This window comes from Gossypium raimondii, chromosome 8, assembly GCF_025698545.1.
Source record: "Gossypium raimondii isolate GPD5lz chromosome 8, ASM2569854v1, whole genome shotgun sequence".
Classification (NCBI taxonomy): Eukaryota; Viridiplantae; Streptophyta; class Magnoliopsida; order Malvales; family Malvaceae; genus Gossypium; species Gossypium raimondii.
The window spans coordinates 970865-986371 of NC_068572.1; the positions used below are offsets into that span (position 1 = coordinate 970865).

Genomic DNA, 15507 nt, shown 5'->3' on the forward strand with positions numbered 1-15507 from the left:
ATTCGATTACATTCAAAATTGGTGTTAATTAAAGACTTAAAAGAATTTTTTCCCTTTTTCATTTTTATTATCATTTATAAATATATTCAAACATTACGCGTATACATATAAATAAGAGAAATATGTTGAACAAGATTTACTCTGAATTCGAGTTATATGTAAATTTTTACTGAATTTATTGAAAGTGTAAAATTTAAAAGCATCCTATTAATATTTATATATGGAAATGAATTTTCATAATTTATTTAACCAAGTTAATGATCTGTGACACTAACTCAGTTAAATGTTTAAATATTAGTATAGATTTCTTCATAAATCACAAAGACTTATTTTTAGTAATTATTAAAACTCGTGTCCGACACCTAGGTAATACGAGGTCAAACCCTTTTTTTTCTCTTCCCCACCTCTCCTCCCCTCCCATAAATGGTAGATTAGGTAGCCTATAGTTGTGAACCCAAGTTAAAAAACTTGTAAAAGAAGGTGTTAGGAAATGGGGAGAAATTGACTTCAAAACTCCTTTTTTTTGTGGAAGAAAATGGAAGGAAACTTGACAACTAAGTTGTGGAATTTCATGACATGCATACATACATACATACATACATACATATGTATCACTATATAAATGGGATTCTTGCATCTTCAATCATCTTCATACCTCACTTTATTATCTTCATACTATATATATTATCTTTGGGTGTTTCGAGAAGGAAAAAAAAATCAAATATGAAGGTAAATTATATATATATGTGTGTGTGTGTGTGTGTGTCTTTTATGCATAAAAATACTGTATTTTTTTAATAATATATATGTCTAAATCGAAGTAAACGTTAAAATTCATGTGTTTTTTTGTTTGGGAAGCAGCAAAAGGTGGTGTTGAAGGTAGCTATGAAGTGCCAAAAATGCAGGACTCGATCCCTCGAGGTGGCTGCAGAACAACAAGGTAAGTTATTTTTTTTTTAAATATTAACAAATGGGTCCTTAAGCTATACCTCAATTCTCAATTTGATATTTAAGTTATCGAGTTTATCTTAGTTTACCCCAAAATAATACGATCCATGTTTTGATTAAATGTCGTAACTATTTGGAATAAAACGAGATAAAATGATAGTTTAAATATCATTTCTGATTAAGGTATAGTTTTGCGGTCAAATTGTTAATAAAGTATTTTCAATTGTTATGATTTGAGATTATATATGAAGCAAATAATTGGGAAACTATATATATATATGTATGTATGTATGTATAAAACAGGGGTAAGCTTTGTTGGATTAGAAGGCAATGAAAAAGAGAAAGTGGTGGTGATTGGAGATGGAATTGATGTTGTCAAATTAACTACAATTTTGAGGAAGAAAGTTGGAACTACTGAAATTATCAGTTTGGCTGAGCAGAAATAATTTTTTAAAAAAAATTTTTAATCCGTATATTCATGTTGTATTCATATCGAATAATATCATGTTTTGATTAGTATTGATATGTACAACGAGAGTTTTGTTCTCGAAATTTGATGGTTTGTATGTTGTTGTATCGTAGGTCCGAATATATTTTAATTATCAATTTTATATATTTTTTCGATTCTATCTATTTTTCATATTATATAATTCCTATTCAATGACGAAACCAAGGTGGGAGGCGAGGTCTTGACTCTTTCCTAAAATCTAGATTCATATATTAGAGTTTATGTGTCAATCGTTCTTTAATTAATAAGTTATATATAAATTGCATTCTCTTTGTCCCATTTCATACCCAAGGGATTTTATTAAACAATAAGGTCCGAAGCCTAAATTGGTAACGTATCTGTTAGAATTAAGTGACACAAATCCTTATTTAAATTAAATACTGTGGTAAAATAAAATAAAAGTAAAATCCTTATAGAATTATACTTCTTTTATTTTATTTTAGAATAAAGTTTTTTAAACCTTATTAAACTCAATCTATTTGATAATATTAGAATAAGGAGTTTCACTCCTATTAGAATAAGGTTTACAAGCCTATAAATAGGCATAGTCTACTCCTCTTGTAATTGATTTTGAATTCGACATAGTGAATTTTCTCCTCTTCTGCCCGTGGTTTTTTCCCGAAAGGGTTTCCATGTAAAATCTGTGTGTTCTTTATTTTTCTATTTCTATTTTATTTGCTATATATTGTCATTACCGACATTATATTTCCACGTATATGCAATGTCAGTAAGGTTAAAAAATTTAGTTTTCTTCATTCATTTTGAGATGATTTGACAAAAACGCAAATTCAAGTGTTAAAAGAGATGAAAAATTAAGTAGAGGACTAAAATGACTTTTTTGTAAAGTTGAAAGGCTAAAAAGTCATTATACCTTTAAATTATTTAATGAAAGGACTTAAAATTGACTACTACATTTTCATAAACAAAAACTTAGACTTTGAAAATTTTTCATTGTCTTTAGTATAATTTTCTTCATTTGCAGCTTTCATTGTCTTTTTTCCCCAAAATCACTATGCATTAAAATGGACAACCCAAAAGGGTAGAATTAAAAAAAAATTAAACAAGATTTATCTAAGAAAATAATATTTTGTCGTAATTCAAGTTTAGAAACTATTAGTTTGATTGGCATGATATTGTTACCAATACAGAAGGATGAGTGCTGAAGCGAATTATCATTTTATTTATGGATTGGGGAGGAACTATAAGTAGTTCTAGGTATTATATTCAAGTAAAAAAACATACATTATATTCAAGTCAATTTAATGATCAGTGTCGGAGATAAAAAAAAAATCGTTTAAATTTTGGTTCGCAGATTCGTGACTTTCAAAACTGTTTTATAAAAAAAAACTGAATTGTATAAGAAAAGGGAAAAAGGAGCTTTCAATTGGTACAAACAGTACAAACATGAAAGGCTATATATAGCAACAATTTTAATAACCCAATAACTTAAATGGAAACTTTCAAATAATTCAATAATCATTTGGTAATCTTTTGAAGTTGAATTATCAAAACGTAAACTTACTAATAATATCGAATCATACTCTCTAAACCCGAATAATATTATTCATTATATATATTTATTTAGAAATTGATTGAAGGGGTTAATTGTGAACATAACAAATAACTTGTAAAAGAAGTGTTGGGACTGTTTTTATTCCTTGTATAATTTATGGCAATAAATTCATAGCAATGAAAAGGAAACTTCAAGGCTACGTCATGTGAAATTTCATCATCATCATATATATATATATATATAATTTTATTCCTTCTTAGCTGCATTTTTATCTTCATACTATATATTTTCTTTGGGAGTTGGTGAAGAAGAAGAAAGAAACCAAATATGAAGGTAATTTTTTTATGGATTCCATCATTTGAGTTTCATTATATCATTAATATTTAGTTCTTTTCTTTTATAATTTAAGTTATTCTTTCAATTTCATGAAAAATATGATATATTCTTATCTGACCCTCACGTTTAAATCGAGATAAAATTGATATTTAGGGCTAAAATTCATGTTCTTTTTTATGTTTGGGTACAGCAAAAGGTGGTGTTGAAGGTGGCTATGAACTGTGAAAAATGCAGGAGTGAGGCCCTTCAAGTGGCTGCAGGACAAGCAGGTAAGTTGATTTTTTTTTTAAATATTAGCAAATTGATCCTTAAGCTATACCTCAATTCTCAATTTGATATAAATTTACTTAAATTATCAAGTTTACCCCAAAACAATACTATGCACGTTTTTATTAGATATCACCCTTACTAATTTATATATTTTTATGAGAGATAAAATATAATTTCTCATTTTAGCGGAGATCAAGCTTTGCCAGCCTCTTCCTGTCGCTACTGCTTTGAAGACAAAACATAGTTTAGATACCAATTTTGCTCAAATTTTAAAAAAAAATTAAAGTATAGTTTAAGATTCAATTTATTAATAATTGTTACTATTTTGTTTCATTTGAGAAAATGAAGTGAATCATTATATATATATATATATATATATAAATAGGGGTAGACTCTGTTGCATTGGATGGTAAGGAGAAAGAGAAAGTGGTGGTGATTGGAGATTTTGATGCAGTCAAGTTGACAAATAATTTGAGGAAGAAAGTTGGAGCTACTGAAATTCTCACTTTGGGGAAGCACAACTAATTTAAGGAAGAAGGTTGGAGCTACTGAAATTCTCAATCTAGGAAACAGGACTGAAGAAAAAGTATATGCTATATTTCTTATCACACTTTATTTAATTTATCTAGTCGTGTTTTATTTAGTGTAAGATTAGGTGGGCGGTGCATTTATCTGAGGTTAGTGTAAAAATAATGGCGACAGTGAGATTAGATACTGTAACGATATGAGACAAAAAGTAAGTTAAACGCACCGCACTGTCCATCTAAACCCATACTTAATATTGATATGTTCAGCTTATTTTCCAAAAATATATACTTAATAAGAAAATATTTAAAAAAAATTAGATTTGGGTAAAGAAATTTGGATCACAATAGACAATTATAATGTGTAATATCTTTTGAAATTATAAGTAAAAAGATCTCTCCAATCTCTCTCGGTTCGATATTGAGTAAATTGATCCCTAAAATAAAAGGGGAACAATTTAATCTTTGTCAATTTCGAAAGTGATAAATTAAGGACAATTAATCAAAACATTAATGTTTTTCTTCCATTTTACATAAATTTGACCGGTATAATAACAAGTTTAGCCCACAATATTTTTGTAAATGTGTAAATATTGAGGTTAAATTTGTTGATTTTTTAAAATCAAGACCAAATTAACAATACATGTAAACATCTAGGGCTAAATTTGTTATTATAACAATCAAAATTATGCCCAAATGACAAAAAGACGTTAACCCGTGATTAATTATTCTTAATTATTCACTTTCAAAATTGACAGGAATTAAATTACTTCAAATTTTTTGAGAAAGACTAGTTTACTCAATTTTTAGAAAAATATTTTTATCGAAATTAAACTACAAAAGTTAGATTGCATATTTGTCCAACAAGGGCGAAACTTTGGCCTCATTTGATTAATGGAAGATCATTTCCATCCCTTCTATTAAAAAATGCTAATTTAATTAAGGTGTTTTTAGCCTCTCTTTTTCAGGAATATGATTATATAAACAAAATTTGAATTGGCGTTTATACGCTTGATTTTCATTCAATTGTACTCATTTAAATAAATAAATACATATATTTATTTTTATATTGGGTTAATATAATTGCTTCTGTATGCAATATATCAATGTAAAATGTTGCTAATTCAATAATATTGTCAGTAATTTGTGAAAATTGAATCAAATCAAAATTATTTATAAAGTTACACAAAATCAAAATTCACATGTGACATTACACGTTGATTCAAAGTTCATGAACAATTTTGATGTATATATATTTTTTTCCTTCAATTTCTCGCCTACCAAACAGAGTAAAATTTTCCATTCCACCTCTCTTTTCTCTTACTCCTACCATACAAAAAATTAATAAATTTCCCAACCACCTTTTTCTTCCTGTCCTTTGCTATAGGGTGTGAACATGGGGGGAAATGTCCTTCCCAATTTTTATGGTTTGACCCAAAAATTATTTTCAATGGTTTGGCCCTTTCCAAATAGACCTTTTACTAGTCATCTCATTACCCTTATTATCAGCTAAGAACTCAAATATTCGTCAAAAATTTAATGATGTTTGAACTAGATCGGACCAATTGGACCTAATATTAATCGAAATATCAGTCCAAAGAAAGTTGCTACACTGATTTGATTCAAAATTTGGTATAAATCGTTTAATTTTAAAATTTTTAATAATTTATTTAATTAAATTGACAAATTGATAGTTTGATCAACTTGACCACTAGTTAAGTAAAGCCGAACTCTTATTAAATTTGAAATTAAATAGAGTAAGACTTTTACATGACTCAAACCTATAAACCATCTAATAAGTATAGGCACATTCTTATCTTCTAGCTGCCAATAGATTAAAATGATATTTAAAAGGAATGCAAGCTACTCAATCCCAAATATAAAATTGATCAGATCTAGTAAATACTAGACTATGACATACTCATGACGTAGGTAAAAAATCATGTAAAAATTTAAGATTTTCCGATATAACAATTTTAATTCAAATAGTAAATTTTAGCGAAAATCATAACGTTTTGAGTTCAATTCCAGCATGTGTAAATATTTTTCCATATTTTAAAAGGAAAAACAATTTTATTCTCAAAATAATATCTATTACTTTATAAACATAAAAGATCTTTTGATAAATTCTTCACTGAATTAAAACTCGGTTAAAAAGTATAGATTTGACATGTGCTACATCATAATAAAACCCCCGTCACCTGACATGACAGTTTCACTCTCGAACTTTTAAAAGATTTTCAAGTATTTTATCTATTTGATATATTGTTACAGAAAAAAATACATTAAAAAAGTTAAATCTTGAAGAAAGCATGCATGGAAATACGAAATAGCAAGTATGAAAAAGGCAAAATCTATGTTTTTTCCGACTCTTTATTTCTCTTGAAGTCTTCGTGCCTATAACCCATTTTGGACACATTTAAATATGGCACAGATCCAAACACATAAAAGACTTGGACAAAATGAAACATACCCGTGCTGGACATGTATCCGTATCTAACATTCACATCCAAATCCGAGAACATAAGGCAAATCGGCAACGAACCTTACCTGTGTATAACCTCAGATCAAAATTAAGCAATGCCCTACAAAATTTCATGCAGACAGCAATTCGAGAATGCCAGGGAAGTGTTGCACTTGCAGCTACTTCTTTCCGCTGTAGTTTTCCGACTACTAGGATATGGTAAAATTATGCTTATACAACAATAAAAAAGCAAAGGAAAAGGAATTTAAGATCGAGACCTTTTTTTTCCCCCCCTTTTTCGAACTAAAGGTAATGATCTATTGGCGCTTTAGGGAAGGAAGCAAACAATCGTAAACGCGTTCCATTCGTGCCGTCACACTTAGCTTGTATGAAGTTTGAAGACCAGGCCTTCCTAAATCAATTATATCCTGTTTCAAGCTGCAGAATTTTATAATCAGTTAGTTGCTACCTTGAGTTCATTATCTTACGACAGAAAGTCGAAATGAGATGGGCAAAGTAATTTAGCTTTTAAGTCAGTTAAGAAACAGAAGAATCAACTAACCATTGCCATTCACCAGTCGCCTTTGCATGTCTTCTGACAGCATGGTATAAACGGTCTAGACAATAAATCAACAACCCGAACATGCATTGTGCATCATTTTCCTGTGAAAGAGCATTATATATGTCATATTTTTTTCACCCTTTGGAACATAGATGTAGGTGTGGTATGTGTGGTGTCTGAGTCGAAGCAAATTCCTTAGATTTAGTCACAAAAGCAGTATTCTAATCTGTCTCAAGAGAGACCGAATTCAGCATAGTAAAAGTAAATACAACTTTTGGACCAAATAAAGGTTCTTCTAACAGATCAAACTTCTTTCTTGGCGCCTAATCTACAGAAATACAAATGCACAAACATATCGAGCATATGAAATCATGCAGGGTAACATATGATATACTGATATTGAGAGAAGGGTAGATGGGAAAAGGGGGAGGATGAAGATGCTTTTAGAAAATGAAAACAAAATAAACATACGGAGCAATGGCAACAAGAAAGGTCCTTCCAGTTCTCTCCATTTAGTGCCACTATACGAGTAGAACTGAAGAAGTCAACTCCATATCTGACCTCACCTCAATACCATCAAAGCTACTTAGAACTTGTTCTCAGTTGAGAAAGCATATAAAGTCAAGATCTTATGATTTCCTACGAGTTCACATCTTGCAAATGGCATGCTCAGAATCTAAATTTTATCAAGGCCCTTTCAAAAGAAGCCAATGTGGATAGGGGAAAAAGGAGAAATTAAACCGAATGGTAAGGTTCTTACCAGCCCTTGGTCAAAGTAAGCCTGGTAGTGCATAATTGTTTTCTCAATCTCCACAATAAGTAGCCTCCTCTGGATACGAGCAATTCTTCCTCTGCCTTCAGCTTTAGTATCCTGATTAGAATGACAAAACCAAATAATCAATTGTCCGACAAATACGAGAAAGGAAACAAGATTTGGTGATTAACAGGTATGCTTTTCTGCCCTGAGGGTATTTGTGTTTGGATGGCGGCTCAGGATCAGCCTCATTAAAACCTTATAACATTCCCTGAGAAGGTTCTACCCTGTGCAAATGCTCTTTAATGGAACTTTAGCTTTAGCCAGTCATGACCAATATCAAAGGTACAATTGATAGTCAGGCACTATAAATTTGTATAACCATGTAAATAGTGCAATCGTTAAACCTAGCATATCATCCCTTCCTACACTGATCAACAAAATGGAATTTACTTTTACAAAATTAACTAGATAACATATTGTATAGCTTTGAAGTGTTCCAACCTGTCTAAACCATGCACGCACGGCTACAATCAGACCAAGAGACAGAAAGAATGCTGGCAAGGCAGCTAGTATTGCAAAGTTAATTTCATTTGCTCTGAGAATCTGATCCAGTTCAAGCATTGCCCTAGTTCAATGATCATCGTAATAAGTAAGAACATTGAGAACTGAAATAAACCAGAAAGCCGATAATATTTAAGCATCTATGTAGGAAAAAGTTGGCGTTGAACTTACATCTCAATATCGAGTTTCAACTTCTGCACCTGCAATGGCAAAAACATGAGGTTATGCAACCAAAATAGAAGGCAGCATCGACGTTGTAAAAATCATGAGCATTACCTGGATAAGCAGAGCACGGGCAAGCTCTCCGTGGAGAAGATTCTGGATAGGATGCACAAGTTCTTTTTCATATCTACATTAGAAATCCCAATGAAAGAGTTTGTTTCAAAGAAGAAATTTACCACATAAAGAGATATACACCATGCAGTGGCAGTTCAGTTAAAGCAATATATCAGATTAGCAATAGGAGGAACATATTTATTCTGGAAATTTCTGGAAGTATCATGAAAACGCATTCATCTAGAATGCAAGATTATTTCAGATGTATTGGAATTTATAATAACTTACTATCACTAATCTCTTTGGTCTAAAGCATTTTTTTGTACCTGAAGCATTCGTAAATAAAAAAATTCCAAACAAAAGATAATGTTTAAATTTCACCCATACCATGTGCATCATAATCATAAAGTGCAAACACGATTTAGCATTGCCATGATATTAGAAAAAAGTAGTACCTTAACATAACTATCTCAAGCATTTCCTGATCTGATGCATTCTCTGGGAACGCTTCACCTTTTGTCTGCTCACTGAAGGCCAATAACATTCTGCAAACCATGAAAGCAATTGTGTTTAGAAAAAGCATTTGACATGGCTGTCGATGATACGGCAATTACCTTTGAACAAAAAGAACTTCATTATATCCAATCACCATAGAAAAAGAAAGAGATCAAATAGTGGATCTGGAAGACAATCTAAAGACAAATAAAACAAATATCAAGCAACTTATATCTCTAGAAGAATCTTGATATCTCAAGCAAAGATTAAAGTAGTAAGTACAAATCTTTTTTGTACATACAGAGGCCCATTGGGCCTTGAGCTACACAGTAGCCCTTCCTCTAAGCCTCACCCCCATCCCCATTTTCCTAAGGTTTGAAGAAATTCTAGTAATATGGTTACGAGGATTAGGTATATACTCAGGATTTATGTCCTAATTCTAAATAATCTAGCAGCCTAAAACTCAGAACTTTGTCGTTTCACTAGCCGTGCTTCGTGAATAGATAAGAAGTTAAAAAAGGGATTGAAGAAATGACAATCACATCCTGCAATTCCCTTGCTAGCTAATTTTAATTCAATATCCATGATGCAAACTGGCAGGAAGAAAATTTAACCTGTGGAGAGAATCGGAAGTCAACTTCACTTCCTCCATATCCATCACACCTTTCTGTCTTTTCTTAAACGTATCCAAAAGTTCATCTCTAATTGCCAAAAGCTGAAGATAAATTAACATCACTACAATCAGCTTCATTCTCAAGTATTCATGAAAATGGTAAATACAAGACATGCAGGAGAGAGATGTTAAAAAAACCAGCTGAGCAATCAGATTAGAAAAGTGCAGTGTACCGGTTGCTCAACATGGTCATTAAAGAAGCTAACTGTTGACTCCTTTGCTTCACGAATCCAGATGTCAATGTCAGAACTTCCCATCAGACGGCTATGCCGTAGGAGCCAGAAAGAACAAACTGAAAGCCCAACTGCACCACATGTATACCGGATCCAGTAACGAGTTACATTACTTGGTTTTTGGTGTTTAGCTACCTAAGAGCATGGTAAGAAAATAAGCAACAAATCCAAAAATAAATTGAACATCAAATGCAAAAACCATGAATGAACAAGCCAGTTATCAGTTAATAAAATAATGTCTAGTTTTATGACAAAAAGGACTAAAAAGGACCATTACCATGAGAGCTAAGTAAGAGTCAAGTGCCTGGAGATTTGTACAAACCAAGTTGATAGCTTCCTTAATTTCAGAATTTGTCCATTGAGACTCTTCCTGACTGATTTCTGGCAATGTCTCAAATAGTAGAGGAAACGAATAGGTTCCTTCAATGGAAGAATCATTCTGCATAGTTTTTGTACATGAAAATTGGGGTAGAAGTTTTCAACAATCTAAATTCTAATAATAGCAGCAAGTCTGAAATGCTCTGCAAAAGATTGAAAACATTGCAAAATAAATGCAACAAGAGAAATATATACCTGACGCAAAGCATGAAGATGGCCAATTGATGCGTCCAACTTAGAAAATAAGCCATTAAGAGTGTGCATTAGTGAGGAAAATGACTTCTCTGGATCCTCTGCTAACTTCTTTCCACATTTGTCAATTTCCACATAAAACTATTGAAGAAAACAAGCAATGAATCCTTGATTAATCACATCTAACGAAACATCACAACAATAGAGTTATCAAGCCTATAGAACTACTACATGCTTAATGTTATGTCTATCTATGGCTTTCGGAAAAGAGAGGGAGGAAAAAGGTAAGATTGTGAGTGTGTCAACATATGATGGGCTTCCTTATTACGGTCAAAGCATAACAGGACAGTAGAGAACTAGAATAAGATGGAGCAAACCTGAGCCAGAAAAGCAGCAAGTGAACACCTTAGTGAAGATAAGACAGCAATCCTTTCAGAGATGTACACAGATGAAGAATGGGAAAGATTTTGCATTGCTGATCCATCAGTGACAGCTTCACGCATAAGTTGAACTGATCCATTAACAAAAGCTCGTGGCCCTCTCTCGAAAATCATGAAGTAAACTTTCCTTGCATTAGATCCCTAAATATTTGTACAAAATTACATTAGTAAGTACAATGAGGCTGTTGTTATTGCTACTTGTATTTCATTTCTGGAAGTAGATGTGCTCAGGCAGTTAAAGCTGACCAAATAAACCAATTCAAACAATGAAGGGTGGTACAATTTTGCCTTGCAAACCCATGTTCGATTCGATTTCAGTTCAATCTTTTTGATTTCAGTTTGATGTAATAATTAGATATATTTGACTTGGTAAAAGTACTATGGAGGCCCTTGTATTAGTAGTCGGATTGCATTTTGGCCCCTCTAATAAAAAAAAGAGCAAAGTAGTCCTCATACGGTAGATCATCAAGCAAACTGCTCCTTCTGTTAAAAATTCCATCCATTTCTACCGTTAAAAATTGGTTTTTGTACACCACATATCACAGTTTGGTTATTCTATCAAATTTTCAACAGAAAGGACCAATTTTCACTTTGAACTAACATACAGGGTCTAATTTGCCAGTTTTATAAGTAGAGGGGGCAAAATGCAATCTGACTCCTAGTATAAGGGCCTCCATGGTACTTTTACCATTTAACTTTGGTTTTCTTTATTCATAATTAAAAACCATATTTTTATAAGATCAAAATAAAATATTTTATTTCTAAATTAGCGAAAAAACTTAAAAGTAACTTTAACAAAAGTGATGAACCAAAGCAATGCAATTCAATTCAGGTCATTCAAATATGTAAATCGGTTTGATTTCAATTTGGTTACATTTTTCTTGCTATTGCTATTGCAATAGAAAACAGTAAAAAGAAATTCAACATTTACTAAATGCAACACTAATCCTAACACAAGTAATTCAAAGAAACAACTGCATATTTTAGAGAAATTCAAAATTAACGAAGTCATTAGTGCATTACCTCAGCTATAGATTGCCAAAATTGCAAATTCTCTTGAATTTTATGCAAATTTAAAATGAAACGATCCATTATATCGTTTAAAACTTCATAAATTCTCGATGCTTCTGATGCCGTCCTGGATATTAAAAAAAATTACTATTAAGTTCGAAATTCATTTCTACTAATTAAGAAAAGTGGAAATGAATAAACGAGGTGAAGGTCGTATACCGAGTTAAGTTGACTGAGTTGGAAGGCAATGGGAGAGGGAGACCAGCTCTGCGTTTAGTAGAGATAGGAAGAAGCGTTTGGCGATACAGATTTGAGATTTTCTCGAGAAAATTTGACGGAAAGGAAGGAAACAAAGAGGTGAATCGGTTGCTCAGATAATTGGAGTAAAATGAGATTAGGGTTTTAGCGTCCCTCGATGACTCGTTTCCTTCAGGTGTAACTTCCATACTTGCCCCTTTTTTTTTCTTCTAACTCACTGAAATTGTAGTGCTGAGTTGATTTTCAACTGAGTCAGCCGATTCAAACTCGATGACTCGCTAGGTATGTTTCACAGCTGTTGACGACGAACAAGAAAAACCCCTGTTTTTCCTAGGCATTTATAACTTGCCTTTGTAAATTGGCTTAATTTCAAAATTGACTACCAAATCATATCGCTTTTCACATTTAGGTAATTACTATTTTTTTAAAGAAAATAATCCTTAAACTATTAATTTCCATTCATTTTACCGTAGCAACATCCAATAAAAAAATGCCACGTCTTTTTTTGTTTAGTAAAACATAAATGTATTCTATTAACGATTAAATAAAAATATTTTTAATCTATTAAAAATATAATCAAATTAATCCTTATACGTTAAATTAAAGGTCCATGTGTTAAAAATTGATCCTTACACATCCACACGAAATCACATGACACGCAATATATAGCTATCTGATTATTCTGTCAATCATACTAGTTTTTAATATATACAAAATAAACTGTTTATTTTTTGCATAAATAGAATAAAACGTAATCTAACTCGCTACGTGTTGGCATACCAAGTAATAGCTAGCTTAGTTTTATATTGATGTTTATGTAATGAATGAACAACTTGGGTGATTTATAGCTACCATAGTTATACTCCAATTTTGCCAGCAATGTCTTTGATTGAATCAAGCATTTTAGTGTAGCTCATCAGTCATCATTTTGCACTGGATTCATTCATTTGATCGTCCTTTTGCAAATACATCAAAAGGATTTTCTTTTTTTAACATCTTTCCCCTTTTCATCCGAACGGGTGAACGTAGGGTGCTCAAATTACATTTTGCCCACTCTACTAAAAAAATAGATAAATTAATTCATATACATAAGAGCAAATTAATTTTTTCTATTAAAAAATTCATCCACTCGTACTGACGTGACCGATGAAATAAACAAATGTTACAATGACAAGCTTCCTTTAACGGGAGAACCAATTTGTTCTTTGATTTAAGATATAAAAATTAATTTACCCATTTTTTAAGGAAATGAGACAAGATACAATTCGACTCCTAATACAGGGAACTCCACGATACAATACTTTTAGAGGATTGTTTTGTTGAGTTAAATTTAAGATTTTCACATGTCGATTTTGAATTGAATTTATGTATGGCATTAATAATATAGATAGGAATGGTCATCCCCTACCAGTAGAGAAGAGCTAAAGTTGGTAGTAAGTGATTTTTCTTAGTGTGGAGGGTCAGTTGATGTATGGTTTTGCGGTCAAGGATGTCGGTTTGACAGATAGGCTCCTACTAATTGTAATGGTTCTAAGATAGGACTTGATATCTCTAATAGCCACGGGTAAGCTGTCGAGGTTACAGGCGATTAGTGGCATTGGATGTCTAACTCGGCATTGTTTGCTCTTATCCTGCCTTCGAGTCTTTGACTTGTTGCGACTGGGAAGCAGCATTGGGTGGACGCTTCCATCTTTAATCATGTAAATAGGTGTGGTATAGGAGTTTGTTCGATCAGGTGAAGGCGAATTCATTCAAGCAATGGCGGCGTCGAAGATAACAGAAGGGTTGTGCAGCGTTTTCAATAATTTGTTTAATTCAACCGTCCGAACAAACAGACGGATTCGAGCAATTCATGAGAAAGTAAGCAACTAAATATATAAAAATGCATCAATTAAATGAGCAAAAAAGGGAGTAAAATTCAGAATACCAACAGTTTTAGCAATTTAGAAATTTTCTACTGTACTGGAAATTAATCATAGGAAAACAAACCTGCTGTTCTAAGCAATGGAAACTTTAGCTCCAGCTTCTTCAAGTTGTTTCTTGGCATCATCGGCTTCCTCTTTCGAAACTCCTTCTTTGAACTTCTTGGGCAAACCTTCAATCAACTCTTTCGCTTCTTTCAAAGCCAAATTTGTCAGAGCCCTAACGGACTTAATCACCGCGATCCTGGCATTGCTAGGAACCTCCTCAATCACCACATCGAACTCGGTCTTCTCTTCGACAACAGCCTCTTCAGCACCGGCACCACCGGGGGCGGCAACTGGAACGGCTGCGGGAGCGAAGGCAGCGGCAGAGACGCCGAGTTTCTCTTGAAGGTAGTCGACAAGGGTGCGGGCTTCCTCGAGGGTTAAGTTGGAGATTTCGGTGCCAAGTTTTTCGATTTTTTCGGGGGCGGCCGTGGCGCGGAGGGCGGTGGAACGGTGGGTGAGGTTAGGAGGAGTGAGGGAACGGAGAGGGAACTGGAGGGAAGGGGCTTTGAAATGGGAAGGGTGCGTAGGATTAGAGGAAGTGGGCAAGCGGAGAGAAAGTGTTGAGAGAGTTGAAGAAGCCATTTTTCTTCTTCTTCGAATTGCAGAGAGGATTAGGATAAGGCAAGGCGAGGCAACTAGAGAGGGAGTGAGCGTAAATAATAATATAGCGAAATTGCCCCTCTAAGTTTACAATTCAATTTGACGAAATTGACCTTCAAAAATAGAAGAAAAAAAAAAGAGAGACAAAAATGGGAATTTGCTTTGCTTGTCAACCAATTATAGTTTTTTTTCTTTTTTAGTCACTTAATTATTAAAGAATTATAAAATAGTCATTCAATTATTTAATTTTGTCTTTTTTATCACTAACAGATTAACGTAAAATGGAAACATTCAAAATTCAACATAGTTGAGTGGCTAAAACAATTGAAATTGAATAGTTAAATGATCATTTTGTAATTTTTATAATTAGATTACCAAAATAAAATTTACTAATAGTCAAGTGACTATTTTTTTAACTTTATAGTTAAATGGCCAAAAAGAAAAGAAATATATAACTAGGTGACTACTATATAATTTAATCATAAAAATACAAATATTTAGAAAATTAAAATTTCATTTCAATAAAAATTATGAATCA

The 15507-nt window shown here is 32.4% G+C and overlaps 4 protein-coding genes across 7 annotated transcripts; 2 read left to right on the forward strand and 2 right to left on the reverse strand.

Moving 5' to 3' along the window:
- Positions 1-598: 598 nt before the first annotated feature.
- On the forward strand, positions 599-1575 carry LOC105790063 (disease resistance protein Pik-1). Its single transcript, XM_012617462.2, has 3 exons — positions 599-729; positions 862-940; positions 1252-1575. Exons 1-3 carry the CDS (start codon positions 607-609, stop codon positions 1392-1394), a joined length of 345 nt encoding a protein of 114 aa, XP_012472916.2. The 5' UTR covers positions 599-606; the 3' UTR covers positions 1395-1575.
- Positions 1576-3228: 1653 nt separating this feature from the next.
- On the forward strand, positions 3229-4503 carry LOC105790064 (heavy metal-associated isoprenylated plant protein 47). The gene is made up of 3 exons (XM_012617463.2): positions 3229-3302; positions 3496-3574; positions 3961-4503. Exons 1-3 carry the CDS (start codon positions 3297-3299, stop codon positions 4098-4100), a joined length of 225 nt encoding a protein of 74 aa, XP_012472917.1. The 5' UTR covers positions 3229-3296; the 3' UTR covers positions 4101-4503.
- Positions 4504-6438: 1935 nt separating this feature from the next.
- LOC105790056 (protein DGS1, mitochondrial) lies at positions 6439-12717 on the reverse strand. The gene is made up of 14 exons (XM_052634501.1): positions 12361-12717; positions 12154-12268; positions 11068-11271; positions 10694-10831; positions 10398-10559; positions 10061-10255; positions 9829-9929; positions 9175-9264; positions 8720-8792; positions 8615-8643; positions 8384-8507; positions 7886-7996; positions 7126-7226; positions 6439-7001 (listed from the first exon to the last, which is right to left on the reverse strand). Exons 1-14 carry the CDS (start codon positions 12585-12587, stop codon positions 6881-6883), a joined length of 1791 nt encoding a protein of 596 aa, XP_052490461.1. The 5' UTR covers positions 12588-12717; the 3' UTR covers positions 6439-6880.
- On the reverse strand, positions 11257-15023 carry LOC105790060 (50S ribosomal protein L12, chloroplastic). 4 transcript variants are annotated; one of them, XM_052634502.1, is made up of 2 exons: positions 14389-15023; positions 11257-11271 (listed from the first exon to the last, which is right to left on the reverse strand). In XM_052634502.1, exon 1 carries the CDS (start codon positions 14949-14951, stop codon positions 14397-14399), a length of 555 nt encoding a protein of 184 aa, XP_052490462.1. In that variant the 5' UTR covers positions 14952-15023; the 3' UTR covers positions 11257-11271; positions 14389-14396. The 4 variants fall into 4 exon arrangements, with proteins under 4 accessions (XP_052490462.1, XP_052490464.1, XP_052490463.1 ...); XM_052634504.1 differs by lacking the exon at positions 11257-11271 and adding an exon at positions 13171-13454; XM_052634503.1 differs by lacking the exon at positions 11257-11271 and adding an exon at positions 13171-13457.
- Between the last annotated feature and the right edge of the window lie 484 nt (positions 15024-15507).